This window comes from Aythya ferina (genome assembly GCF_964211825.1).
Source record: "Aythya ferina genome assembly, chromosome: 1".
Lineage (NCBI taxonomy): Eukaryota > Metazoa > Chordata > Aves > Anseriformes > Anatidae > Aythya > Aythya ferina.
The window spans coordinates 104,321,097-104,348,863 of record NC_140296.1 but is presented as its reverse complement, the minus strand read 5'-3'; the positions used below and the strand labels follow the sequence as shown (position 1 = coordinate 104,348,863).

At 38.2% G+C, this 27,767-nt stretch overlaps 1 protein-coding gene across 2 annotated transcripts; it reads left to right on the top strand.

The window, feature by feature from the left end:
• On the top strand, positions 1-27,611 carry PAXBP1 (PAX3 and PAX7 binding protein 1). 2 transcript variants are annotated; one of them, XM_084539005.1, is made up of 18 exons: positions 1-571; positions 1,771-1,899; positions 3,526-3,702; positions 5,399-5,494; positions 6,222-6,325; positions 7,096-7,316; positions 8,277-8,466; positions 13,089-13,212; positions 15,468-15,567; positions 16,013-16,128; positions 17,902-18,101; positions 20,107-20,251; positions 20,431-20,552; positions 21,307-21,383; positions 21,649-21,715; positions 23,313-23,459; positions 23,770-23,924; positions 26,076-27,611. In XM_084539005.1, exons 1-18 carry the CDS (start codon positions 76-78, stop codon positions 26,191-26,193), a joined length of 2,784 nt encoding a protein of 927 aa, XP_084395131.1. In that variant the 5' UTR covers positions 1-75; the 3' UTR covers positions 26,194-27,611. The 2 variants fall into 2 exon arrangements, with proteins under 2 accessions (XP_084395131.1, XP_084395130.1); XM_084539004.1 differs by having other exon boundaries at positions 2-571; positions 5,399-5,620.
• Positions 27,612-27,767: the final 156 nt, after the last annotated feature.

Below are 27,767 nucleotides of genomic sequence, written 5' to 3'. Positions count from 1 at the left end.
CGGCGCGGTGTGGGTGCCGGGGCCGGGGCCGGTGCCGGTGCCGGTGCCGGGGCGGGGGGCTCGGCGCCCGGCGGCATGTTCCGCAAGGCGCGGCGGGTCAACGTGAGGAAGCGCAACGCCTCGGAGGAGGAGGACGAGGAGCGCGACGAGGAGCCGCCGCGGGACCCGCCGGGACCCGCCGGGGAAGGGCCGGCCGAGGCCTCCGCCGTGGCGGCGGCGGCGGTCGGAGGAGGAGGAGGAGGAGCAGCAGGTCCCGGTGGCCCCGGTTTGCTGCCGCTGCCGCCCGGCTGCGTGCCCCTGGCCCTGCCCGGCAGCCCCGCCGCCTTCGCCTGTGCCGCGGGCTACGGCGCGGCGCTGGGCTTGGGGCTGGGCTTGATGGCGGCCGACCGGGCGGGCCTGGGGGGGCCCCCGCCGCCCTCCCCGCTGCCCCCTCCTCCTCCCCCGCCGCCCGCGGCGCCTCAGCAGGGCAACGGGCTGCCGGCCGCCGGCCGCCACAAGGACAAGAAGCGGCCGCGGGAGGGCAAGGAGCTGCCGCGGGCCAGCCTGCTCAGCTTCCAGGACGAGGAGGAGGGTGAGGCGCCGGGGGGGGAAGGAGAAGGGAGAAGGGAGAGAAGAGAGGGAAAGGCCCCGCCGCCTCAGCCCCTGCCTGCCCGCAGCCCTGGTGCTGAGGGAGGGGTGGCTTTGCTGAGCTTCTCCCTCGGGGTTATCTGCCCCCGGTGTGGCCCCCGTGGGGGGTTGGGGAAGAACTGCTTCATCGAGGGGTCCGCAAGGATTATTAGGTTAACCCCTGTGAGTAGCCAGAAAAGGGGCTGAGTGGTTTCTGGGCTTCGGCTTCTGGCAAAATAGCTGCGTTTGTGCAGTGTTTTGGCTAATAATTCTGGATCCCAGCAGGTACCGCGCTCGTGAATTGGTCTATTCACACTCTGATAATCTGATTATGGGTAGTAGTCACTGCATATTAAAAATAACCAGAAATACCGCTCAAACTCACGACTTTATTGCATCCCAAAAGTTCAGGATGAACAGAAGTGTTCTCCTGATGCCTTTTGTCAGCAGGACAGTTGGTATGCATTTGGAGTATCCCTCTTTGAAGGGATTTCCAGTGATCGCTGGGACTTGGGTTGTAAGGCTGTGACAGAAATCCTGATCGAAATCCTGAAAACATAAAGTAACAGCATTTATTTGTGAGAAAAACTGTGGATTTCCTACATAAATCTACAGTATTTATTGTTTCTGTTTTTTTTTGTTTGTTTGTTTGTTTGATGCAATTTAGTTGTTCAACTTACTGCAGACCTCGTGGTAGGTTGCAGTTCTGCAGGCCTGTAAACTGGAAGGACTACAAAACACGGTTGTGCCCTTACCCATTAGTCATATTGGCACGCGTATGTGTAAGGCTATGAAAAGAGTGATAACCCAAAATGTCAGGATTCCTTGTTTTCTTCCAAATTTGCAGTCACAGTGAAGGATCAGTTGTGTAAAAACAAAACCAAAGATTAATACAGTCAGATAAATGCAGGTCATGTTCGTACACTATTGTGTACCTTCTGCCTTGCTGTTCTCTGGATGACTGAAAATGACTCCCCAAAAAACAAGAAAGAAAGTCCCTGTGAAAGGCTGTGCAACTCCGTGTTACAACAGTGCAACTCTATAGTCGGGTGAAATTATGTTCTAGCAGCACTTACCAAGTTCTAGGTACAAAATAAAGAAATCTAATAGTAAGTAAACTTCTTGGTGGAGCTAACACAGTGTTTTCCAACTTCTCTTTTAAAGAAACTGAAGAAGTTTTCAAAGTGAAGAAATCAAGTTACAGCAAAAAGATTGTAAAACAATTGAAGAAAGAATACAAAGAAGATCTTGAAAAATCAAAAGTTAGAACAGAGGTCAATTCTCCGACAGATGGTAATTGCAAAACTAACAGTAACTTCTGTAATGGCAAAGGTTTAAGTATTGTAAATACAAATGGCGTGTTTTCAAGGTGAATCCTCTGACTTTTCAGAGAATTTAGCACTTTGAACTGAAGTAGAGCATGCATTAAATTAAATGTGTCCATTTGAACCTCGCAAATGCTGGTCTGAAGCTGGTAGAGTTCTCTGAATCTCTGTCGTGTGGAAATGAATGTCAGAGGACGAAGCTTCTCAGATAACTACTTACGCGGTTGTCAGTAGACCCCGGTAGTTTCTGTATTTCAGCTCTATTTGTCAGATTAGTTTATTTTCTTCCTACATGTGGTGCTTATCTGACAGGATGTCCTTGTAATGCAGCTTCTCAAGAAAGAAAATCATGGGGTGAGCAGAGTGGTGTTCTTTGTTATTAAGTAAATTATCCAACAGCTGCGTATTTCACACAGTTTGCACCTTAGAGCAGAGTTGGTGATCAGGATGATCACCAAAATATTGGAGCAGAAAGATCTTTTAACAGTACACAGTCCTCCAGAGCTTGGGATAGAGCCTGGGATTTCAGTTTCATTGTACTTCTGCTGTTGGTTATTGGGAAGCTCATTGGTAAAGTGTATTGATTCCTTTTCCCGGGCTGGTTGGTTTGTGTAGAACAGTAACCTGCAGCCCCATGTCTACGAGTGAGAGGCTTAAGATCTAAAAATGGCAATGGCAGAGCTGAAACTTACGAGAGTTCAATGTGGTACTATGGAGAAATTTCCCTTCTTTCAATCACAAAGCTCATTAACTTTTAGTTAGTCTTCTTAAAATCTTAAAAATACTTTTTTTTTTTTTTTGCATGTTAAAAACCCACAAATTCTTTGTTATTAAAATCTTTAAGTTGCCTCTGTAATGGTATGGGGTATGAGTAGAAACAGAAATTACGATTTCTGTGGCTAATGTTCAGGTTACCTGTCGAAAGCCAGATCTTAATTCTCAGTTCTGTCACTAAGGCTCTGTAAAGATTTGCATTTTGCACATGTAAGTGTATGCTTATTTTCTGTTTGTTTTGTATCTGTAGTTGGCTTCGTTACAGTGCAGGGGCTGATCCTGAATCATCTGTCTGGATTCTCTAATCAAATATTGATGTCTGAAAATTCAGATATATGCAGTGTAGACTGGATAGTTGGGTTTACAGTTGGGTTGTTTTAATGCTGCCTGTGTATTGCCCACCTAATGCAGGTTAATGTTGCACCTCAGCACAGGAGGAAGGTGAAACAGTTCTTTTGAAATAATCTGTTCTTGTAGAAAGATTTGGTGCAAGGTGGGCAATGCTTTCTAATTACCCACACAAGAGACTGTGTGAAGGTTGTATGTATGAATTTAATTGTCGAGTTCCCTCACTTTTTTAATATTTGGCAATATGTGGAATGTAGTTGTAGTTTCTGCTTTGTAGCATTTCATTTTTAGAGGATGTCAGTGACTTAAATCACAATTAAAAAGGCATATTTTGCTAGATCCCAAGTAGTAAAATTATCATTTAGCATCTTCATTTGTTTTTTTATTTTAGATTGTTAGACCTTAAAAAAAAAAAAATGCCTCCAAGTGACCTTTACAAGAGAGTAAAATGTGAGCTTTGTTGTCTTAACAGTCGAACCACCACTAGAAAAGACAGGACAGATAAAGGATATAGGTCAAGAAGATGGGACTGCCAACAGTGAACAAGGAGAAGAAGAAATGGAAGTTGAAAGTGAGAAGGAAGAAGAAAAACCAAAAGCTGGTGGGGCTTTTTCAAGTGCTCTATCTTCACTGAATGTTCTCCGCCCAGGTTGGTTGTTGTAATACCTCTGATATATTAACAGATGCTTTAGCCAGCATTTGCAGCAGACTAAAGTATTTGAGAGAGTAGGAAATGTTTTTCAGCAGTATATCCAGCATCTGAGGATTCAAGAGAATGCAGTTTTCCAAGGATGTTCAATTTTACGAGCCCTTTTGGAGATGTTTTACTACAGAATGCTTAATCTTGATGTCAAAACCAGGCATTTCTCAACGTGTTGACAAACTATGAGAAAGATCTAGGTTGGAATAGGTGACTTAGCATGAATTTTAACTGATTTCAGTTAAAATACTGTATTTAATTCGAGTGTCTCAGTTACATGTCTGCAAAGTGTCTCAAACAGTTTCTGTCTCTTTCTGTCTAATGAAGTTCTTATCAGGCTTTGAGGCCAAAGAAATCCATTTGAGAAAGTGTTTTTGAAAGTAGTTTGCTAATCGGTAGCTGATTCACGTGGTGGCCAGCTCCCTAAATGGAAGCTCCATCTGCATGCTCTGGGTCCTAGTTGATTCCCAAATGACTTTTCCTTTAGGGGCAATTGCAAAGGGTGCGATACGCTCGTTATTGCATCTGTAAAGGTACTGCTAGCTTGAATAAAATACCTTATTTCAAGAGTAAAGAGAATCCGAACTTCAACACTTTGTGCATGACTAGGCAAAGTAATGTTAAAAAGTTATTGAAGTTTCAAAGATTGATTTGTGGGGGCCATTTTTTATAATGTATAAGTAAGTTGCATTAATTTAGTGCTAGTGAAGTTCGTTATTTTTCTTCTTACACGTGTTGTTTTTTTTCTTTCAGTTGTGCAATCTTTTCTTACTAGCTTTCTTATTCCTATTTGATGTCCTTTGATCTCAGAGCTACCATCATCTGTTCAAATGGTTGAGGATTTTTGTTCTCCAGAAGTACGAAGAGTTAGGGGCGATATCAGGACAAAATATGACATAATCAGGAGCCTCATTTTCTTCCTCCTGGTGCAGCAGTCAGGTTCTGTAAAAGGCTTCCTCTTCTCTAAAGAAGCATGGCCAGCAGGGCGAGGGAGGTGATTCACTCCCTCAGTGCTCCCAGACCTGGAGCACTGCGTTCAGCTCTGGGGACCCAGCACAAGAAGGACGTGGACCTGTTAAAATGAGTCCAGAGGATTTAAACTAAAAGAGGGCGGATTTAGATTAAATATAAGGAAGAAATTCTTTCCTATGAGGGTGGTGAGGCTCTGGAACAGGTCGCGCAGAGGAGCTGTGGATGCCTCATCCCTGGAAGTGTTTGAGGCCAGGCTGGATGGGATTTTGAGCAACCTCATCTGATGGGAGGTGTCCCTGCCCATGGCAGGGGGGTAGGAATTACATGACCTTTAAGGTCCTTTCCAACCCAAACCATTACGTGATTCTAGGAATATATCCCAGAGGGACATCAGGCTTCTGTCCTTGTGGCGTGTCAGCTAATTGAAGCAGAGCCAGATCTTTTGGGAAAGATCCCATCTTTAAGAGTTACTGGTCTGAGTAATAAAGTTTGCGTATGTAGCTTTTAAGTTTCTTGCAAATGTATCTGTAAGTATGGATTTTTTTTCCCCTTACTTTTTTTTTTTTGCCATTTGCAAAGATGTTTTGATAGGGTGGCAGAGATAAGTAATAAGGAGTCGCAATACCTGTTCTGTTGCAGCAGTTGTTTTAACGGTGTAAACGTCTATCTCTAGGAGAAATTCCAGATGCTGCTTTTATTCATGCCGCTAGAAAAAAGCGTCAAATGGCTCGTGAACTTGGAGACTTTACCCCCGTTGACAGTGAACCAGGTAAAGGCCGCCTTGTTCGAGAGGATGAAAATGATGCCAGTGATGATGAAGATGATGACGAGAAGAGGAGGATAGTTTTTACAGTGAAGGAAAAATCCCAAAGGCAAAAGATTGCTGAGGAAATAGGTAAAACCTTTTTAGAGAGACAGCTGATATTATTTGCACTGTTTTTACTGCAAGTGCTCCCTTTCAACATTTTTAAACAACATGCAGGCATAAATCTGGAGTTGTATTTCTCTTTTAAGAAAAAGTACTGCATATTGGAATCTGTGTATGCAATCTTGTGCACAGGCTATCTTCCTTTGGTTAGAAGCACACAACTCTATTTAATCTGGTAGAAACTTAGACTAAGGAGCAATTAATGTTGTTCCTGTACTTCTTAGGAAGTATATAGTTGTCAAAAGAAAATCATTAGTCCTTCAATAAAGGATTCTGCTTCTTAGCAAACAGGTGAAATAATCTTTTGGAGGAGGAGAAATAGTAAAGTAATAGGTTTATATTGTTGGAGGGCTTTATCAAGTTAATTGCAAACTTACCCATCAAATTTTTGAAATGGAACCTCTGTGATAACGATTTACAGATTAGCATTTTTAATTCCTTGTGAAGAAAGGGAGAATGCACTGAGATACTCCCACCAAAGTGTGGTCTTGTAGGTTTTGGAACTCGTGGCCCTTACTATGAATTTGTGATCTTCGTTTTGTTACCTGTCTGTTTTATTCCACTTCAGGTATTGAGGGAAGTGATGATGAAGCACTGGTGGCAGGGGAACAAGATGAAGAACTCAGTAGATGGGAGCAAGAACAGATACGGAAAGGAATCAACATACCTCAGGCATGTATTTCATTTGAGCTCTTTTTTTTGGTTTGTTTCTGCAATATTGGCTAAATCCATTACAAACTCAGGGGGTTTACGGAAGCCTGTCTTGTCTGAAAATATTAGTATGTAACTTCTGATACTCTTATGAAAGAAGTGAAAGGTCAGACTTTAAATATCTAGTGGTATCCATTTCTTTAGTCTCTTTGTTCTTGGTAGATACTGACCGTGTAAACAGCATTTATTTGCGGCCTCAAATAGAACGAGAATAACGGTGCTTTGAAGAGACCTCTCTTCTTTCTTACCAGTGGTTTTTTAGTCTGTAAGCAGTATGTGCTTCATTGCTGTTTACGTGTCTTCTGTTGTGACATAAACAGTTGAAATTGGTGGCAGGTTGTGCCATTTGTTGTCTGTACAGTCATAGTGAATTGTCACTCAGTTGAAGATAATAGTGTTCTTCAAAAAAAACATTCCAGCAAAATCAAAATGCCGATTCTAATAAACGCTCTTAGCAAAACTTGGTTGTTGTAGGCTAGTTAAAATTGTCATTTAATAACTTGCTGTAAGTATAAATATTTAGATTAGTAATGATACTAAGACTGTCCATTTAAGAAGGTGCTTCTGAGGATTTTTCATCCACCTTAGATGCTGGAAGTTCTATGCTCAAATCCACTTGATAATTACATTAGTATGTTTCTGCCTACATTTTGCACTTCATAAGCTTTGAGATGTGAAACAAAGGTTCTCCTTTCTTTAACACACTACAATCCCATGTCCTCTTCCTCTAGGTTCAACCAAGTCAGCCTGCTGAAGTGAATAATCTGTACTACCAGAACACTTACCAGACATTGTCCTATGGTTCGTCATACGGCATTCCATACACTTACGCTTCGTATGGATCATCAGAAACCAAGTCTCAAAAAACAGATAATACAGTTCCTTTCAAAACACCCAGTAATGAGATGACTCCTATTACTATTGATTTGGTAAAGAAACAGCTTAAAGACAGGTAGGACAGACCATCTTTTTAGACTTAAAGACCTGTCCCCTAGCTTTCTGTTCCTCAGGCGCCTTTTAGTCTTGGTGAGCAGAGTTTCATCGCTGGAAAAGTACTGACTGGCACATCCATTAAAAAAAAAAAAAGGCAAACAAAAAAAGCTCAAAGTGAAGATGACATTGACACTTTGTTCGAAAAACTCCTTGGATTGCTTCTCTGGAAGTGAAGCTTTAAATATGTGACCATTGATCTTGTTGAAGACAGGTCTGAGTTTCATCTTCTGGACACTACACAGTCTTATAGTCAAGAATTGCAAGGCTAGTGAGGTGTTTAGCTTGTCAAGTTGCAGTCTTTTAAACAGTAAATCAAATTTTTTACCCTTCAGTAGATAAAGAATCTAAATTTTAGTGTAAACATAGATTTTTTTTTTTCTGGTTTAAACATTATGATCTGCTTGTCAGGTACACAAAATGTCCAACTAATGAACAACCCAATTGCAATCAGAAATCTTTAGTTATGAACAACTTGGCACTCTACGTGTCTGCAGTATTGGTTTGTATGCCCAGTGTAGCGTTACAAACTGATAGTGAATCAAGTAGTAGGTGAAGGCAAGTGCCTTATAGGAACTATAGTTCCTACATATACTTTTTGTTTCTTTGTTATTCCATAAAATACCTTTTCCTCCCAGTTTTCCTGTAGGGCTGGCCTTGCAGTATTCTGAGTGCTACATCTCCTTGTAAAAATTGGCAGGAGTTGGCAGTACAATGCACTCAGCACAGTCTAGAAAATTAATTTAAATCATTAGTCTTGCTGTTCATGTAGAGAGGGGAGGAAATGATAGGTGAAAGTTAGAGGTTGTCTCTTTATAATATTTCCATATATATACTTGGTACTTGCACTGTCTAATATCACAACGGTCTGAAATATATAGACTTTTGGATGTAAATTTGTTATTTATCCGTTGCCCCTCAGGTTGGACTCTATGAAAGAATTGCACAAAGCTAATCGGCAGCAATATGAGAAACATCAGCAAAGCCGAGAGGACTCTACCAAGGCAATTGAAAGATTAGAAGGGTCTTCTGGGGGTATTGGTGAACAGTATAAGTTTTTGCAAGAAATGCGAGGGTATGTCCAAGACTTGCTTGAGTGTTTCAGTGAAAAGGTAAGGATGCAAAAACATTCATCTTTTTTCAAAAAAAAAAAAAAAAAAAAGAAAGGACTCTTAGTACATGCCAAACACATCTCTGTTTTTTTCAAAAAGTCCCCTGAGAACATGATCTCCTAAAGGTTTGGTTATTCAGATGTTAAATGTTGGAGGGATAGCATGATGAAAAATTAAGGTTGTTATCAAAGACCCATTATTTCACAGTATAACAGATTAGTGACTTCAGATAAGGTAAAAACATTTTTAGATTCTCTGTCTTTTTAGATTTATGGCATTTCAACGTTACTCAGATGCCATTTTTTGTTAACCTGATACTCAACACATGCAGAAATAATGACAGAATTACAACATTGCTAGCTCTTTAAATGCTTCATCAACACAGTATGAAAATAGTAGCTTGTGCTATTATAAACTTTCTCGTGTCAGGCAGTTTCACTTGTTTGGTAGTGTCCTAGTGCCTGAAGGAGTTAAAATTAGTGTAGCAGACTGAAAACACCTAATCTTTATTAAATATATATATATATATGTATATATATATATATGTATATGTGTGTGTGTGTGTATATATATATATATATATGTATATATATATTACACCCAAAAAAAACAAAACTTACATAGTATGATACTCTTGTATATTTCTAACTTAAGAATTTAATTCTTTTACCCTGTTTTATTCATGCTATATTTACTTAGGTTTTTTTTTGTAAACTAAGAGGAGCTCCTGAATATGTACGACGTGTGTGTTTATATATGTGTATGCACACATACAGGAGCTCTACAATTCACTTAGCAGTGCACAGGCTATTTCTTTGTTGTCTTCTGACTTGAATACAGTAGCAGGTAATAAGAGGATATCATGAGTAGTAAAAGCTGCTGCTTAGCTATCTTGTTAGGCATGAGAAAGGAACATAGAAGCATTCCGGTTGCTAATCAGTTAGACAGTAATTGTTTGGCATTTAGTTGTCTTCAGAGATGCCCATCTTCAGTCCTGTAAGCTGGAGAAGAACTATCAGTTGTGAACAAGCAAGCCCAAGGAAGTATGGACCAGTTTATTCACCCAGCTAACTGATCAGTTAGGAAAAGTGTTGTTCACTGAAGAACAGGAAAAAACAGGAAAGTATATTGTTAACTAGTAGTGTAACAATTTCAGTTCAGTTTGTCCGAAGGGAATTGACCTATCTAGCTATACTAGGAAATAAATCAATTCCAGCCATGATAAAGCAAACTAGCTGCTGATAGTTTAACAAACAGGCTTGTTAAAGTTGCTTTCTTATAATATATCTTTGTTTTCCTGGTCTTCTAAAGATTCTACGCCTGGATCCCCTACCCCTGACTTTCGCAAAATACCCCACATGCCAGTCCCTTGAACTTTTAAGGTGTTAGTTTCCATCTCATGCTTGTTAAGGCAGTTTAGAGAGATGTTTCTGTTTTCAGTTAGAGGTTGCTTTATGTACAGAGAGTTGCGAAGTTAGGATGTGACATGGTCAGTTTAACAGAGGCATATGACATTAATTCTGATGTCCTATGTTTTTCTCCGTTCTTCGGCCAAATAATCTGTTTCAGAATTCAGTGCTTTCAGCATGACAAAATTACTGTCAAATTCAGAGTAGGCCACAGGACATTGCAATTTTTTTTAAAGGGGTGGGAGGAGGGAACAAAATAAAGTAATAAAACAATTATCAGTTTTTATTTCAGTGAAATAATGAAATGCAATAGGAAGATAGATTCCAATTTTTTGAGTGTAGACATAAGTTGCCTTCAGCTTTTTTTGTAGGAGCTGTGGCCCTGGCTACTTCATGTTTAAAACAAGTGCATGTATGTGTTTATAATGTGTAATGTATTATGATTGTAACATCTAAAAGCAAAGAAGGTGTGTATATGAGCAATACTGTGGATGTGTCTGTATATATGCATACAAACGTATACACGTGTGTGTGTGTGTATATGCATATATATAAGCACATATCCCAAGTTGGTATAAAACCAGGGCTCCCTATCCTTCCAAATATGATGTGCTGATGCTTTCTCTTGATTGTATTAGGACTAGTCAGGGTTATTAGTTGAATTCACGTTGTTATTGGTCTGAATGAAGAAGTTGTTTGCTGAACAATCACAAATGAGTGCACAGTGTTCTTGTCTGGTGCCCTAGAATTTCTGTGTATGTCCATTGACTTAGTTTTGGAGAACAGAATATAATACCATAAGGTAGACCTTCGTCCTCCTACCACCTTATTTCTGCTCTTATACACCATGCTCAATCCTTTGTGACCCCCAGCCACACAAGACCATTTTGCTTGTATTCTGGTTTTGAAGAGATACTGAGTGTTAGAAACACTTTGCTCATGGGTAAGGTGCAATGGAGAGTACAATGAGGAAACTTCTTTGAGAAATTCAGAAACAAGCAACAGAAGTGTCAAATCCTATATAATGTTTTTGGTTTTTGCTTTTAAGTGATAGAAATGATTGAAATAGAAGAAGCTTGCATGACTAGTAGTTCCTTCACGAGTACTTATTTTCAAAATCATGCTTTCTGAGAAGGCTAGAAAGTGGTAATGTGTCTTTACTTCTTGAACCTGAGAAAATACAAGGGACACAGAAAGATCACATAAAAATACAAGGGACACAGAAAATACAAGGGACACAGAAAGTGTTACAAGCCTACCTTTGACAGCATGATTAGATGAGCTGTTATTTTACATGCAAAAGCAATTTATCAAAACACACTGTGTTATCAGGAAAGGGGGATTGTAGATTAAAGTTATCCTTGTCTTCTAAATGTTCAGAGAGCATTCCAGTTTTCTTCTCACACTGTTCACAGTGAAAGTGTGGGGGGAAAAACAGTCAAATAAATAATTGAATTTAAGGTAATGACTAAACAAAGCAGTGAATGAATGAGAGCTCTGCCTTTGTAGTAGTCAGTGAATCTGTCAGTCACTCATCAACCACAGCATTGATGATAGAGGAATAATGGCTTCTAAGTTTCTTGCATTTTAAATGGGAAATAATTTGAGTGGATTCACATATACACATACGTAACAGTTTGGTGGTTTTTTTTGTTTGTTTGTTTGTTTTTTGTTTTTTATCCAGAGGCAATTACGGAAAGAACCTGTAGGGGTGCTTCCAAAATCTTTCATTTAGCTTTTCAGTTTTAGAATTCCCTTGACACACTTAAGGCAAGAAGCTCTATTTTCAATGGCAAACTGCAATAAAACTAGTTTTTTTGTTGTTAGTTTGTTTTTAAAATATTACTTGGGTTTTCAAAACTGTCTTGAATTCAGAACTTAGACTTCCAACACTGGGTTATTCCTTCCCCTCCTCATTCCTTCTGCTTTGTTTTCCCTAAAAGAGAATGGTGTGTATGTTCCTTTGATTTTAATCCCTGTAGACCAGTTTGTCGCAGAGAGCTAAAATTTCTTTCATTTTAATGTGTCCTCGGATGTGTGTGTCATTCTCAGCTGAAATGGCCCTGCAGCTATAATCTCATAAGCTTAAATATCACGGGAGAAGGTTGGTGTTTTTTCTTTAATAGCTGCTGAGTCACATTCTAAATTACATCAGGAAACAATTTCTGATTTTATCTGTTTTGAAAAAAAAAAAAAAAACTGTAATCCTGGATGGTAGGCAGCAATGATATATCTGAGCTAAAAAGGCTGGAAGACTATGGACTAAACATATGTCTTGGAGGTAAGGAGGATATGGCAGAAGTGTTCATATCAAAAGCAACTGACTCATGGGAGTTGCCTTTCCAAATTAGGAGATTGTTAAAAATTCTATTTTATATTTGAATATTTATGATGGTCTAATTTTAACTAGTCCCAGGAAATGAAGTTCTGCAGAAGTAGGCAGTGAATCTGCTATGTAATGTCAGGAAATTCCTAGCTGTTACCTATTTTTGTTGCTACTGAAATTCATTCCGCTTTTTTTTCTTTGTGGCAGGTCTGATCCAACTTAAGTCTGTATCTTTCAAAGATTATGCTTAATGCCGAACTCACACACTTTGTACGGTTTTGATTTTAATGATAGGCTAGAATAACATTTTTACTAATTTGAGTTATTGGCGTAATATGTTTCAGCAGAGTTTTACTGCATTTCAGTGATAATTCTGTATATGCTAGTGAAAGTTACAGCTAAACATTAGCTGCTGTCTTTAGGAGGTTAGATTGTTGCTTTGTTTTGTTTTTTTTTTTTCATTGTGTAGAGTCAGGTTCTCATCTAACTATAGAATACTACATTCTTGTTTAAAGATAAAGTGGAAACAGGGAGGTTGGTGAATTGTAAGCGTTGTAGCAATGTTCGAGTGCACTTAGTAGAGAAAGTAGGAGTGCTTTAAATAACATTTCACACAGTGGAATTACTGTCTTACTGTGTAGTCTCATTCAGTCAACAGAAGTGACTTGCAGAACACTTGCTGTGGTTGAAAGCTGACAACATTGTTGAATGCATGCGTTTTCTTCAAGTCGAAATATTTACTGGTCTAAATGATGCAAATGGTTAAAAGCAAACGTCTTGTGCTGCTAGAAGTGCAGTGACAGCGTTATGCTTCGGAATAGTATGGCACCCCAGAGAGCTAAGCACCTGGAGAATTGGATATTACGTAGTGTGTTGTATTTTTACAGGTGCCTCTGATTAACGAACTTGAATCTGCAATGCATCAGCTGTACAAACAGCGAGCTTCCCGCCTTGTCCAAAGACGACAAGATGATATTAAAGATGAATCTTCGGAGTTTTCAAGCCATTCAAGTCAGTCCATCTTGAAGGTTTTTATTATTCATTAAACAACCTTGTTTACTTACTATGGCTAATTTAAATGTAAATGTTTAAAAGTATGAAACTGTCTTGAAGTTTATCCTTACCTTTGAGATAGGTAGAAGCAAATTTAGATTAAAAGTTCTCTAATCTGTTTTGGTTTAAACTCAAAGCCACTCTAACTGACTTCATTTCTCCTTTCTGTTGCTCTTAACTGTATTTTCTCTTTCCTAGCACTTTAAATGTATGCATGGTGGCAGTGACAGTAGTGGTAGCATGTGACTCCAGATTTTCCTCTTTTGTCAGGACTTTTTTTTAAACATCCTTGAATCTGGAAATTTCCTGCAATATCTACAGTTAACTCTGTACAAAGCCATGAAGCGTTGGGCTAGAGCTGACTTTTATCTCATACTTTATTTTGTAGGTAGCATAAGTATTTGTATTCAGACACTTAACTGCTAAAGCTAAGAAACTGGAAGAGGTTATTGCCATTGTTAAAAATCGGACTAATACAAAATGACTCTAAATGACTCTGTGTGGATTACAGCTTAAAATTAGCCAGTTAAAATACCTGTTTAGTGTGTGTGTTGAGAGGGGGGGTATGTAAAACTCTACAAAAGGTCCAGATGTTACCTTGCATGAAAACACACATTCCTTGGCGGAGGTTTTAATCTGCATGTTAAATGACAGTTAAAATACATTAATAGTAGGCGTCTTTCCACTTTGAAGAGTGCCCCATTTTTTAAAATGCTTTCTTGTCTGTCCTATTGCTGGCCTAAAATCCTGTAGTACAAGCCACTTCCAATTCTGTCACAGCGTGCCCAGAGAAGAAATGTTGGTCCCACTAGAACTCACTGAGTATGACAAAGCATTAGGGCATCAGAGTTAGTCATGCCTTTACGGAACAGTCAGTGTTTGTATTCCTTTTAGGAACTTTATTTGGCATCACATGTAGGTCTTGCAGTTTTACTATAAAGGTGCTGTGGTGAGAACTAGAAATCTAGTGTACTGCAAATGAATTTCCTAAAATAAACCCAGAACGGACTAATTTGGACTGTTTGTAGATGGTGGGTTGGTAATAGTGGTCATTGTCAAGGTTGGGTTTTAAAGGGAGGTCTTACTTAGTATCAGGGAGTTTTGAGAAACATCTTCCCTGGGTTCTGTGATAATGTGAGGGACGGAACTGAACTATCTCAAGACACAGTGAACTGATGCCCGCCTTTGATTTGATGTGTGTTGTGGACGTGGACAATTTGCATTCCTTCATACAGTGTCAGAACACTAACGGGATATAAGTGACCTTAAATTTGTCTGCCCAGTTTTATTTTACTTCATTGTAAAGACGTAGCTCAGATTTGAATAACATCCAAAAAAACAAAAAAATGATGACTTCATCTGTATTTTAAGGCTCTTAGTAGTTCTGGTACGGAATTGTAATATGGACATAGATCATCACTGATATTTGTAACAACGGATAAGTAAATGGATTTAGTTAGAATATGTAAACTTACACCTGAAATTTGGGTAGGCTGTTGTTTAGATGTCAACATTTGTATTTTAGTGGGTAGGTGAGCACTGGCTAACACTCAATTCATTTCTAAAGATTTATGTGAAAAGAATGAACTGGAAGCATTCTCGGACCTGTCTGCTGGTTGCTGATCAGTTTCACTGCTTAGCTGTGCTGTTTTCCATCATGGGGAACATCTTTAATGAATCGCGGCCTACAAGGAGCTGGGGGGGAGGATTTGTTTTCCTGCTGATTTTGATACATTTGAAACTTGAGGTGATGTCAAGAATATATGCATGGAGACTGTGACTAGAACTCTGGCACATCATATATTCTGACTCGGGTCACTCTTCTCTGCCTTCTGTTTTGTTCATTTTATTTTCAAAAGATACACGGTCGACATGTTTATCTAAGGAGAACTGTATGCCTTGGAATATTCAGTTTAAGAAATACCTGTTAAAACCATTGACTTTTGCATAGGTGTGCTCTGTGTAAGAGGGTCAAGAGTGAAGTAAGGTGAAAAGAGTCTTCTGTTTGACATTTAAGTGGAGATTTTTCCGAACGCCATTACTTCCTCTTTTAACCTCTACACTTGTGGAACCAAGACCTCTGGGTGTATCTTACACTTTCTACTTCAAATTACACTTAGTTTAAAGTAGGCACAGGGCTCTTGTGAGACAACCTATAACGCATTATATAATCATAGTTAAACATTTTAATTTTCATCCATGTAATTTTACAGATAAAGCGCTGATGGCACCAAATCTTGATTCTTTTGGACGAGACAGAGTGCTCTATCAAGAACAAGTAAAGCGTCGGACTGCAGAAAGAGAAGCTAGAAGGTAGAGGACTGACATTCCTTGGCTGTTAGGAGTATTTCTTACTCATGGAATACTCTTATCCAGTGTGACATACTAACATAAATAGCAGTGTTTCTTCCTTTCCTGTTAAGGGAAGAAAACACTTAAATTAGTATGCTGGGAAGAGATGTTCCTAAATATCCCAACTTAGTGTGCAAATGTACAAAACAAGCAACCATTAGACAATGCTGATATAAAATTGCTAAGAGAGTATAAGCCCGTTCAGCATGTATGTGTGTTCTGCTGGTTCCTCTTCCTTCTATTACTTGAGGCAGCAAGCCAGTGGGATGTTTGAGGTAATGACATTGTGGAAGTTCTTTTCAACCTGAATTTCCTCGCATTAAAAATTGTGACAGGTTTAGGCCACTATGTTCATTGTATAGGGGGAGAAATATAATGGCTTTATTACACTGCTGATCCTTTTCAGAGCTCGTCGTAGACAAGCAAGAGAGCAAACTGGGAAGATGGCAGATCACCTTGAAGGCCTTTCCAGTGATGATGAGGAAACTTCAACGGATATTACAAACTTCAATATGGAGCGAGGTTAGAAAAGCTACTGAAGCCTCATGCAACCATATGTAGAAAATTTGGCCAAAAAAAAAAGCTTGACACCAATGCAGCCCTGTACATATATTTCAGCATATTTTGGAGAAAGTTTGAGGACTGTTCCTTACTAGATCGTGAATGTGACCAACAAGGTCTCTTGTGCCCATCTGTTTTGCGGTTTGCAGCTAAATAAATAGCCATGTCCTTAGAGATGCTTTTTATTTAATTCAGGCATTGTCTTGTTAGTGAGCTGTACTAAGCCTTCCTTCCAGTCTGGAACATGATTTATCGTTCTCCAAAATCTGTTGAGAACTATTTTGATGTTAATGCATTATTTTGTTTTGTATGTAGAATTCTGAAGACCTCAGTGCTTTCAAAACTTCTTTTGCTGATAAGAAGTATTTTCCCAAGTGTCTAGAAGCACAATGACAAAGCTTTTATAGGCTTTTATTACTGCCTGGCAAACTTTGCAGGTGACAAAGAACAATGTTGACTGCAAACGTTACAGAAAGGTTCTATGGTACTGACTGATTTCACATTCCTCTGTAATTTTATAATTGGTTTACTCCAAGTAAATCTTATTATGCAGTTATGCGTAACCCTAATCATACAATGAATGGGGTTGTAAGTTAAGCTAATGCCTATTAAGCACTAGGAGAACTGTAAGAAACTTGAAATGGAAGAGAGTTTGGTGGAACAGTCGGTTTTTACTGCAGCAGTTAAAAGGCAAACGGAATACTAGAGGTTACTATGAAACCAGCAGTAAAGTAGAACATTACTGTAATAATCCTGTTACCTTCTCACCTTGAAACTGAGTACAATTACAAAAGAGAATTTAATCAAAATAGAAGAAATATGGAGAAGCAAAGCAGTAGGGACCACATACATAGAATTGTTTATGCACATATGAGAAAGGATGGTGCAGCCATGGTAGTCCAGAATGGTCAGTGGGCTATATGGGACAGCGGGATGCACTTTGGACCCGCTAGCTTTATTTGTAGCATTGTTTCAGGATCCCCATGTGAAAAATAGTTGTATGACATAATCTAATTTTCTCTTGGCCCTCCCACTACCTGCTGCATGTAGTCGTTGTTAGGTGTGTGCAGATAACTTCTATAACAAAACATTTAAAACTGTGCTGCAGCAGAAATGGCTGATTTTTTTTTTCCAGGGTTTAGTTTCATTTTAGAAGAGATGAGAAGAAAATAGTCTATAGTGAAAAAGGTTTGCGCTGTTTAGAATACTAGTGCAGTAAATACAGAAAATACAAGGAATGTGCTAAGAGGTTGTAGTGATTGTTCAGTGCCAGCAGCCATGTTGTGTTGTCAGCCAGGTCCCACTCTGCCTGAAATGCTAATTCAGTTGGCTTAGCTCAGAGATGTCCTGTACTTACACTTGGATGAAGAAAGTTGTAGAATAATTTGAGTTCAAAGGTGCCTGGAGATCTGCTGCTCCAAATTTTGGTGCAAAAGAAAACCAGCTTTGAAGTTAGGTCCACGCTGTTCTCTTACCTCTGTGAAAACAGCCCAAATTATCACTAGTCGAATATCTGGTAGGCTGAAAATCATTGTATGATGTTCTTGAAGTAAGGATTATACGGTATGTGAGAGCGCTTGCCATGTTTTTTATTTTTTTAAACCAAAGTTTAAAAAGTTTGTATATTTGAAGCAAAAATGTTGGTAGGAGTTGGTTTATGACAGTCACCACTGAAGTTCCTCTTGAAAGAAGGAATAGTGGTTAATGTACTGCTGTATTTTTCCTCCCCACCAGATCGTATACTGAAAGAATCCAGCAAAGTTTTTGAAGATGTTTTGGAAAGCTTTTACTCCATTGATTGTATTAAGTCACAGTTTGAAGCTTGGCGTTCAAAGTACTTTGCTTCTTACAAGGATGCCTATATTGGCCTCTGTTTACCAAAGCTGTTCAACCCTTTAATCAGACTTCAGCTGCTTATCTGGACTCCTTTGGAGGTAAGGTCCTGTGCAGGCAACTTCCACGTAAGCTTCTGTATAGCGTGGTTCTTTCACACATCTGTAGAACAAAGTGAATTGAATCTTTGGTGCGTGCTTCTCATAAAAGCATGATCTAGGCATGCAGCCTAAAATGGGCACCTCTCTTGGGGTGGAGTGCTTTTCTGGGAATTTTCTGGATTATTGTCTTCTGTGTTCCCAGCAGGCCAGAGATGAATTGAGCACATGCTGGTACCTTCTCAGGGACCAGAAAGTCAAGCAGTGTATTAAATAATACATCTAGGTTTTAAAATATTTCTGAGAAAATTGTGATTCTAAAGAAGGTGATTCTTCAGGAGAAGTGGAACCACTAAGTGTGTTTTCCAGTGGGCTTGTGATCTAAGTCCCTACATCGTATATCTTTCTTTCTCTCACCTGTCCCTCCATACCCAGTAGAACTCTGGCTGGCAATTGTCTTCCACGTAGTGCTCATTGCCCAGTAATTAGGTAGGGAGCATGGGAAAAGCAGGACAGCACAATGGCAGCATAGTGGCCCTGGCCCGTATTCATTGTCCAGCCTGTGTGTGTATGCTGACGTGAGTAGCCATCAGGACAAACAGTTCAGGTAACATTCAACTCCCATTATTCTTCCTGGTAGTGAAAGCTCTCATAAGGTATTTCTGCTGCTGTCAAGTGTTTATTTTCACGGTACTGGTAGGAACTTGCTCTTTTCTGCCACGTTGGCTTTTACTGGGGAATGGGAGGTGAGTCAAGGCACACAATGTGATTGCATAAGCTTGTTTTGTTAGGAAACGAGGCTAAGAAAGAAAATTGTCCTCTCATCTTTCAAAATGTAGTTCGTTTACAGCACCTTCTGCAGATTTGTCAGCCTCTCTCTCAAATGACTGCATCTCTTCTTCAGAAATGTTTTTTTTAACTACTAAGAGGATGTTTGCAGAAAGTGATCTTCTGTCTCCTCTGCTCTGATTGCAGAGAGATTCTTCTTCAGAGAGTATTCAGAGTATTTACTTTGAATTAGTGGGAGAATCTATGAAAGCTGCCTTCATTAAATTTAAAACTGTTGTGAATTCTCCCTTCATCCATACTAGTTTTGTGTGAGTTCCCAGGCTGGCAAAATGAAGCTTAAGTTAGTTGGAGACAAGGTATAGAATTCTTAAATCTCTTTTTTTTTTTAATTTTGTGCCTTACTGTTCCTATTATATTATGCATCTTGCTAAGTTTGAAAAATTACAAGGCATTTATGAAAAGAGATTTTCTTAATCCAGAAAACATGATTTTATAAAGCAGCACAAATGAACTATACTTTTCACATTTCCTTTTTTTTGTTGTTGTTTTTTCCCCACCTCAGGTGTAATTAGAAATTGTTAATCTGTGGGGCAGCTGGTGCCCAAAAAAGCAGTCTTCCTTCCACCATTTTCACTTCCATTTGATCTAGTGATTGTGTGGTTGTACAATGGATTAGTTCATTTGGCTGATTTATGGAAAACTGACCGTGCTCTCCATCCTCTTTCAGGTTTTGGTTGGGTTGGGTTATCCATATACACTAATTTGTCTCATAATGCCATGATTAGTGGTGTCCAGGCAAAGAGGAAGGAAGTTTTCTTCACTTCTCGGGAATCAGGTTTGCCTTTGTTTCTGAAGGAACTAGTATCACTGCTTCAGAAGCAGGTTAGCCAAAGCAGGAGGTGAAATAATTTGCCAGTCCTTATGCCAAATCAAGTTACTATTTAGTCATGAGGCACCATATGTATATATATATATTTTTTTTTTTCTTCTAGTAGAGAGGGGTACACAACACATAGAGAAAAAAAAAAGGACTACATTTTCACATTTTTACTGTGCTCAAATGCTTCCTACCCTGCTTGCTTAGAAAACTTAATAACCTATTTTAAAGCAATTTTGTTATAGTTTTCATGTGTATTATTCTTGCAGATGTTTTTTTTTTAATGTGTTGACTGCAGATCTCTGTTTAAGAATCTGACCTCTTCTCTGTTCATTTTATTAGGGCAAGTGCCGTGATTTTGAGACTATGCTGTGGTTTGAATCATTGCTGTTTTATGGCTGTGAAGAACAGGAGCAAGAAAAAGATGATGCTGATATTTCGCTATTACCTACCATTGTAGAGAGAGTTGTTCTTCCAAAATTAACAGGTATAGTCTTAGAAAGAAAAAATGAAGGAGGGGGAGCATGGATGGGGGTGGAACAGCTAGCTGGTGGTTGTTCACGCTTTTAGATTTTACTGTTTTGTAAATGTGTCCTATATGTCTGAGTGTCTTAGTACCTGTATTTGAGTATTTGCAGAATGGAGTAATTCTTTCATCTCCTACAGTGATTTCTGAAAATATATGGGATCCTTTTTCTACAACACAAACATCTAGAATGGTAGCGATTGTACAGAAACTAGTAGATGGATATCCTTCAGTGGTGAATGCAGAAAACAAAAATACACAAGTAAGTTGTTTATTCATAACTGTCTGGGATAGGTTAAGGAACTTGATTGTAGTTTTAATATACTATATTGGAAAACACAACATGTTTAATGAGGAACAAGAAGGAGACTTTTTTTCAATTCTTCGGTGCTCTGCTAGCTAGTTAATGGAGAAACAAGTATGCTAATAAATAGGAGAGGGAATTCAATAAAGTCTCCCTAAAATTAATGGTAGAGACAAAAAAAGATACCAAATGTACTGTGACTTCTTGGTCTGCATTTTATGATTTAAGGATCAGCTAAAAATAGTCACTTTTCTTTTTTAGATCTTTGTAATGTTTCCAAATGTGTTGCTTCATAGTTGCGTTGTTTTGCTTGCCTTCTATGAATGTGAGAATTAACGTCATGAGTTCAGATTCCACGCGAAATGTAGTGTCCGTGTTGCTTTTAGAATAGCGGGAGATCAGCCAAAGCATGTGTGTATAGGGAAGATAGCAGAAGGTTAAAATTGACAAAAGCCCAGACTTCACTGTAGCTAATTGTGTAGGGAAGCTTAACGATAAAGGAATTCCATCACTTTCAGTTTTTGTTGAAAACGCCAAGTTTTACCTCTAACCTTTACTGTAGACTTCTCTAAGACTGCATGCGTGCGTACGTACGCATGCCTTTTGCTGTTAGGGTCACATGTGGTCTTTGTTATTTTTAAAATCAGTTTCTGAGTGGTTAACGAATAAGCAGTGCTCTGACAACTTGCTAAGAAATATTAATCTGTTTCAGATGCTTTTAAAGGCATTGTTGCTAAGGATGAGGAGAACACTAGATGATGATGTATTCATGCCCTTATATCCAAAAAAGTAAGTTTGCTTTCAACTATTAGACCTCTCTGTTGGCAAGTCAGTGTCTTCTGTCTGTAGCTGATAGTGTTTATACCTCTGTGTGGTTCACTGGTTAGATACAAGAGCAAACTAATTACCATGCTGTGAGGAATTGTCAAAAACAAAGCAGAACTAGAATAAGAGAATATTTATAGAAATGAACTGTGTGTGGGAAGGAGGAAGTCAGCAAACTCCAGATAGAGGTGGTCTTGGTTACTCATTAAAGAAATCTCTTACTTTCCAGCATCTTAGAAAACAAGAACTCTGGTCCATATTTGTTTTTCCAACGCCAGTTTTGGTCCTCTGTTAAGGTAAGTCAGTAAATACATCTGATAAATATTTGCTGTAGTCAGTGTAGCAATGAAATCCCCTTCTTTTTTGTGGAAAATGGTAGATATAAAATCGCCTTTTCTTTAGATGAAAGAAACTTACAGTAGTAATCTTAGCCTTTGATAGTACACTGTGCCCTCTTCAAAAGATTGCAAAGTGTGAAAGCATCTTTACTCATGTATTGTGGGTTTACTTGGCATGCTCAACAACTGAGTTTTTTTTTAATGTCATTTGCTTGTCAAACCATATGATTGTTTTACTTTATTTATGTGATAATGAGAGCATTTGGTTTGTCTCTCTTTTTGTAGTGTCAGAATTTTCCTGAAAATAACTTGGATAAACAGTTTTCCAACCCCTTTTGGAAAACTTGTTGCTATTCATAAAATACGAGAACAGTTGTAATCTTAGTTTACTTGAAATGATAAAAGAGCATGAAAGAAATGTCTCTGTGTGGAATGTGCAATACAGAGTTTTCAGAAGTCTAAGAAGCTGTAACTGTTGTAGATTTTTTTTTTTTTCTTCACATCCTTTTATTAGAAATATTAACTCCCAGCTAAGGAGGAAAGCAGGAGACATGGTGATTGAACTGTTGATCTCTGTGGTCATGCAAACAGAACTTTTGTCTGGAGTTTTTGATTTAAATTGTAGCAATGAAGGAGGCCGTATTCTGAGTGGGTTTGCAATCACGTTGTTTACTTAAAATATTTGACACTGAATTCTTTCACTTTGGAGTAAAGTCAACTTCTTAAATGCTGTCTGGAGCAAAAAGTGCATAAAGCAAATTTATTAAAATGCAGTTCTTAAGAGCAACACTGAAAATTTACTTATGGTTTATGTCTCGTAAGACCGAAGTTGCTTGCTTCTGGCAATATTTGTTGGAACCTGGGCAGTTTAGAACTATGAATGCTCTTATCGCTGCTCTGTTTTAGAGAGGCAATAAAAACACAGCTCTCTTGCACTAGCAAGGCAGTTATAACGTCACAGAAGAGCAGAAATAGAAGCTGGGAGGCAAGTGCTCGTTTACTATTTCTTGATGATCTGCCTTAACAGTAAACTGCTGGCCGCATTCATTTGTACAAGGCTGGCAGCAGTTCTCCGCAGGCCGTACGCCATGGGGAATAACAGCTGTACAGATGGCTTAGCCAGCACTTTCCTTCAGGCATTTTCTGCGTCTTTTGTTTCAGCATGCCTCGGAAATAAGGGGTCACTGATAGCATGTCTGCAGATTTCAGTGATAAGAGGCTGTGAATGTGCCCCTATATGGCATGTGCTGGGCCTCACTTGACATCGACATCAAATTTTGAGAACAAGGTGTCTTGAAACTTAGTTTTTTCACTTTCATTTCTGGCAAAACAAAAGGAAAATTTGAGATGATGATTGTTGTTGTATGGGAACTTGCAACACCTGAGCAATGTTTTAATGGGTTCTGGATACGATACTTTTGGAGCTGTCAGAAGGCATATTTCCCTTGCTTTACTTTAGCTATATTGCTGCATTTGAAGAGTCTTTAGAGTATTTGACTAACTTCTCAGTTTCATGACACTTTAAATAATTACCTTGCCTGTATTGTGTTTTCAGTTATTAGGAAACTTTCTCCAGTGGTATGGAATCCTTTCAAACAAAACTCTCCAGGAGCTGTCAATAGATGGTCTGCTAAATAGATATATTCTTATGGCTTTCCAAAACTCTGAGTATGGAGACGACAGCATAAAGAAGGCTCAAAGTGTGAGTAATATCCAAAAAAAAAAAAGTAAATAAACTCAAGGTTACCTATGAAATTTTGACTTTGATATCTTCATATCATAATGCCAGTGAACATTCTCTGGTTCATACCTGTAGATACATGTAGTTCAGGTATAGTGTAGGTTTTGGTGCTTTTGGATATTTTTTTTGATTTTTTTTTGTAGGTTTCCTGCTGTTTGACTCAGTTGAGTCTTGTAACTGCAATCTTACCTGGCAGACTTAATAATTCACGTTGGATAACTTTTAAATTTGTGTTGCTTTGTTTTTTAACTTTCTTTTTCCTCTTGTTTAGGTAATTGCTTGCTTTCCTAAACAGTGGTTTACTAATCTAAAAGGAGACAAGACTATTTCTCAGCTAGAAAACTTCTGTAGATACCTTGTTCATCTAGCTGACACCATTTATAGAAACAGCATTGGTTGCTCTGATGTAGAGAAAAGAAATGCAAGGTAACTTATTTTGAGTTAATCAGTTGTGATTCTTGTGCTTTGTGTTATTTACCTGCAGACATACATAAATACCTCGATTCTCCTGAAAGTCTCATGAAACATCTTTGAGTTCAAACTTTTTTTGTTGTGGGATAGTAGATGAGGAGATTTTTAAAGGTGGTTGAAAACAGCAGCTGCTGTTCTAATTAAACACTCGAAACATTTTGCACTGCTCCTTTGTGTCCTTCACTCTGGCAGATTTTGTAGTTACTAGTTTTGGACGGCTCCACCTTGTAAACCTGTTGCAGATTCCTACATAATGGCTTCTAAATTACAAATCCTGCTTTTCTATATGGTTCAGAAGTTCTGCCTTTGTTTACACAACCAACTAGATGAACCTGTTTTCCCCTTGATCAAAGAGTCATTTTACTTTTATCTGATAACCAGCATAATTAAAAGTTTGGCTTAGATGCATGAATGCTACTGCTAGCCAAGTAACCCACATATTGGGTGGGCTACTCTAATGATAAACTTAAAAACTAAACTTGAAAATTAAGTGTTTGCACTGATAAACAGGAACATAACAAGACTGGAAGAGTATTTATTCATGTGCTGTTGCGTGGGGAGAGGTTGCAGGGTCAATAGTTCAGTTGTTCCAGCAAACCTGCTTAAACTGAAACTTGGAATCCTTGCTTCTACCTTCATTAGTCACTCTTGATACCTGGAATTGCTTGAGCCATTGCTCAAGTTACTTTTTTTTTTTTTTTTTTTTTTTTTTCTAATTTACGCATGGCACTGAAATGTAGGAATTTCCCTTTAAGTGTAGCACACGATTTCTGGTTAGGAGCTTTTTCATGTGTTGGCTTTTTTTTTTCTCCCAGTTACCATATTGGTTATTGGCACTTTTCTGTCTTTAGATTCACTTCTGTCTGTGACATATCAATCATCTCATTTTCAGAGAACACTGAGCTTTGTGCCACACTGGGATGTACTTAATCTACTCCTTATCCTCTCCCAAATTATGCCTTAGAGCGTTGTGTCTGAAGTATGATAGCAATGACATGTACCAATTTAAATTTCCTCGTGATTCAAATTCAAAACAAACTCTTTACTCAATGAAATTTACTAAAATGAAAATGCCTAGCCTAGCATGATATAGTAATTGAAACAAAAGAGTTGGTAGAGAATCCAGTAGAGATTAGAAACAGGCTACCAAAAGAGAGAGAATTTAATTTGAAAGAACCTTTTTTTACCAGCTGAAATAATTTGGTAAAGATTTATATTGGTATATAGGAAGAGAAACACCTAACTAATTCTTTTTTTTCCCCCCATAGTAAATTCTAATTTAATTTTTTTTGTCTGGACTTCTGCTCCTTTTTTTCAACTTCTAACAAAACTGTTCACATTGTCTCCATTAAGCACATAAAATAAGTCTGTTGCAGGTATTTTACTTTCTGTAACCTAAGGATGTGACATCTGTTCATGTAAAACCTAGTACAATTGTTTGAAAGGAAAAATCATTCATTTCTCCTGGGAGGAAAGTATATCTTTTATCTATGTCTGTTAAGGGTAGTTTTCCTGATGTTGGGTGCTTTTTTGCCAACCAGATGCTTTAGTTTTTAAGATTAATTTTGGTTCTCTAGTGTTTTTTGTGGGTCTTGCTTAAACTTCATGTCCATATTCCTTACAAGATGCTAAGATTGCTCTTGACAGCTGAAGAAGTACAGTTTTCTCAGGACTAGGATCAAGCTGAATTATAATGTGATTTGTTGGTGACAAGCTTCATATTTTTTAAGGCATGCATTAAAACATACTGTTTTTTTCCTGCTCAAACATTTTTGTCAAGAGAGCTGTGACTCACTACACAGCACCATAAGTAATCCAAGAGTTTTTCTTGAGAAATGTTTCATCTAGTATTAAACCATATGTATGACCAGTTCCTACTCTCCCTTCCTGTCTAACACAACATAAAATTTCAAATTTTGCTATGAGGTTGATAACCAACCTATTTTCTCTCAGACTAAGCAAGTGGAGATGATGTGAAGCTACCAGAAACGGATTTGCTGTACAGAGTTATAACATGTTTGTTTGTTGAAAAATTTACACTTTTAACATGATCATTCCATTCCTGCATTGACTTCCCTGTGCTCTTTTGTTTGTGTTTTTTTTTAGGGAGCAAATAAAGCAGATCATAAAGCTTCTAGCAAGTATACGAGCGCTGGATCATGCTATGACAGTTGCAAATGATCACAATGTAAAAGAGTTAAAAATTTTAATAGAAGGAAAATAGACTTTTCCGACATCTCGTTATGAGCTTTAAAACCATTCCTGATGTGTAATTTATGTACATATGTAAAGTTTCTTAAACTGTAAAGTATTGATCTTTGTTTTAATACAAAGTGCATTCTTATATACAGCATCCTTAAAAAAAATATTCTAAAGTTGACTTCTTTAGAAGCAAAAATGAAATCCCAAGATTGTGATCTTCCCAGAAATCAGACTTTGCTTAAAGTTTCTCAAAATCTTGTTTACAAAAAACACTTTATACCCATGATTAGTAGTCATCTACTCCTCCATGAATTGTTCCACGGCTAAATGGAATGTGTAGAATGTATTAAGTGTAATGCAATATTATGCATATATTTATACCACCATCTTACTTTCACACTGGATATGGAGATCTTTTACTGTTCAAAAAAAAAGTTTTTCATTTGCTAAAAATTACTTGTTTTGAAAGTAAAACAATCGTATTATTGGTCAAAAGGGCTGGCAAAATATTAAAATATGTGAAAATCGTTTGACCTAAATAGTAGAAAGACTTCCAGGTGGAAACTGACCTTTAAAAAGCAGCTGTGCTTCACTCAGATTGGAATAACAAAAAAGTATTTACATTCAGATATGGAACTCTACAGACTGTTCTTAGAAACAAAATAGGAAAACCTAAATCAATGCTTAACTACTTCCTTAATTCAAACAATGTAAACTCAAGATTATGATGCACGTTTACATGACAGTGTTTCCTAATCCCCAAACACCTCCCCAAACACCTTACATTTTCTAGGAAAACTAGTTCACCTGTGAACTCTGGACCCTCATTCCTTGTGCAAGGTGGCTAAGTTCATTGTTTTTATTGTTTTTTTTTGTTTTTTTTTTTATAACTCCATACTGGGAACCTCTTTCTTCTGATTGGCATGGCTAAAGATGTTAAACTAAATGAAGGTGAGGAAGAATTTATATCCAAGGATTTGAAGTGTTTGTATTGTAATAAATAGTCAAACGTTTAATTTCCTGCTAAATGCCCTCTAAGAAAACAGTCTTGGAAAGCAAAGCATTTAATTTAGCTGTAAATTAAAAAGAAAACCCCTTAAATATTTGATGATCTACATTGGAACACCAGTGATGTGATGCGGTGATGGGGTCCAAGGCATGCTAAGAGCTGTACTAGCCTTGGATTAAGAGCTATTTCCCAGTGTGCCCTACTTTTTGGGGGAATCGTAGCAATAAATTGGCATCCTGAACAACGTAAGAATCACTGTATGTTAAGCTTCTGTCATGTGGTATAAATGAGTATATTAAAAACGTACAATTTGTAACATGCACACTTCATTTGGACACTGAACAATTGTTTTTCTGAACTGTTGGGATTGATGGAGTACATTCAGAGTATCTGCTTTTAAAAAATGTTTCAATAAACTTGTCTGTCAAGGAGCTGTTGTAGCTTTATTCCTTTGGGAAACTCATAAAGAATATGCAAGCTGGCTGACTGTTTCAATATCTCTGGAAGAGAACAGTCCATGGACAGTAGATGTTTGGAGTGAGCCAAAGCATCTTCACTTTGAAAAAGCAGTGAGATAAAGATTACAT

Excerpts from the sequence above, each read along its gene's own strand:
- PAXBP1 (XM_084539004.1), top strand. The coding sequence starts at position 76 with ATGTTCCGCAAGGCGCGGCGGGTCAACGTGAGGAAGCGCAACGCCTCG. Across the intron at positions 8,467-13,088 it reads TTGAGTGTTTCAGTGAAAAG|GTGCCTCTGATTAACGAACT; the intron begins GTAAGGATGCAA and ends GTATTTTTACAG. Across the intron at positions 20,553-21,306 it reads CAGAAAACAAAAATACACAA|ATGCTTTTAAAGGCATTGTT; the intron begins GTAAGTTGTTTA and ends AATCTGTTTCAG.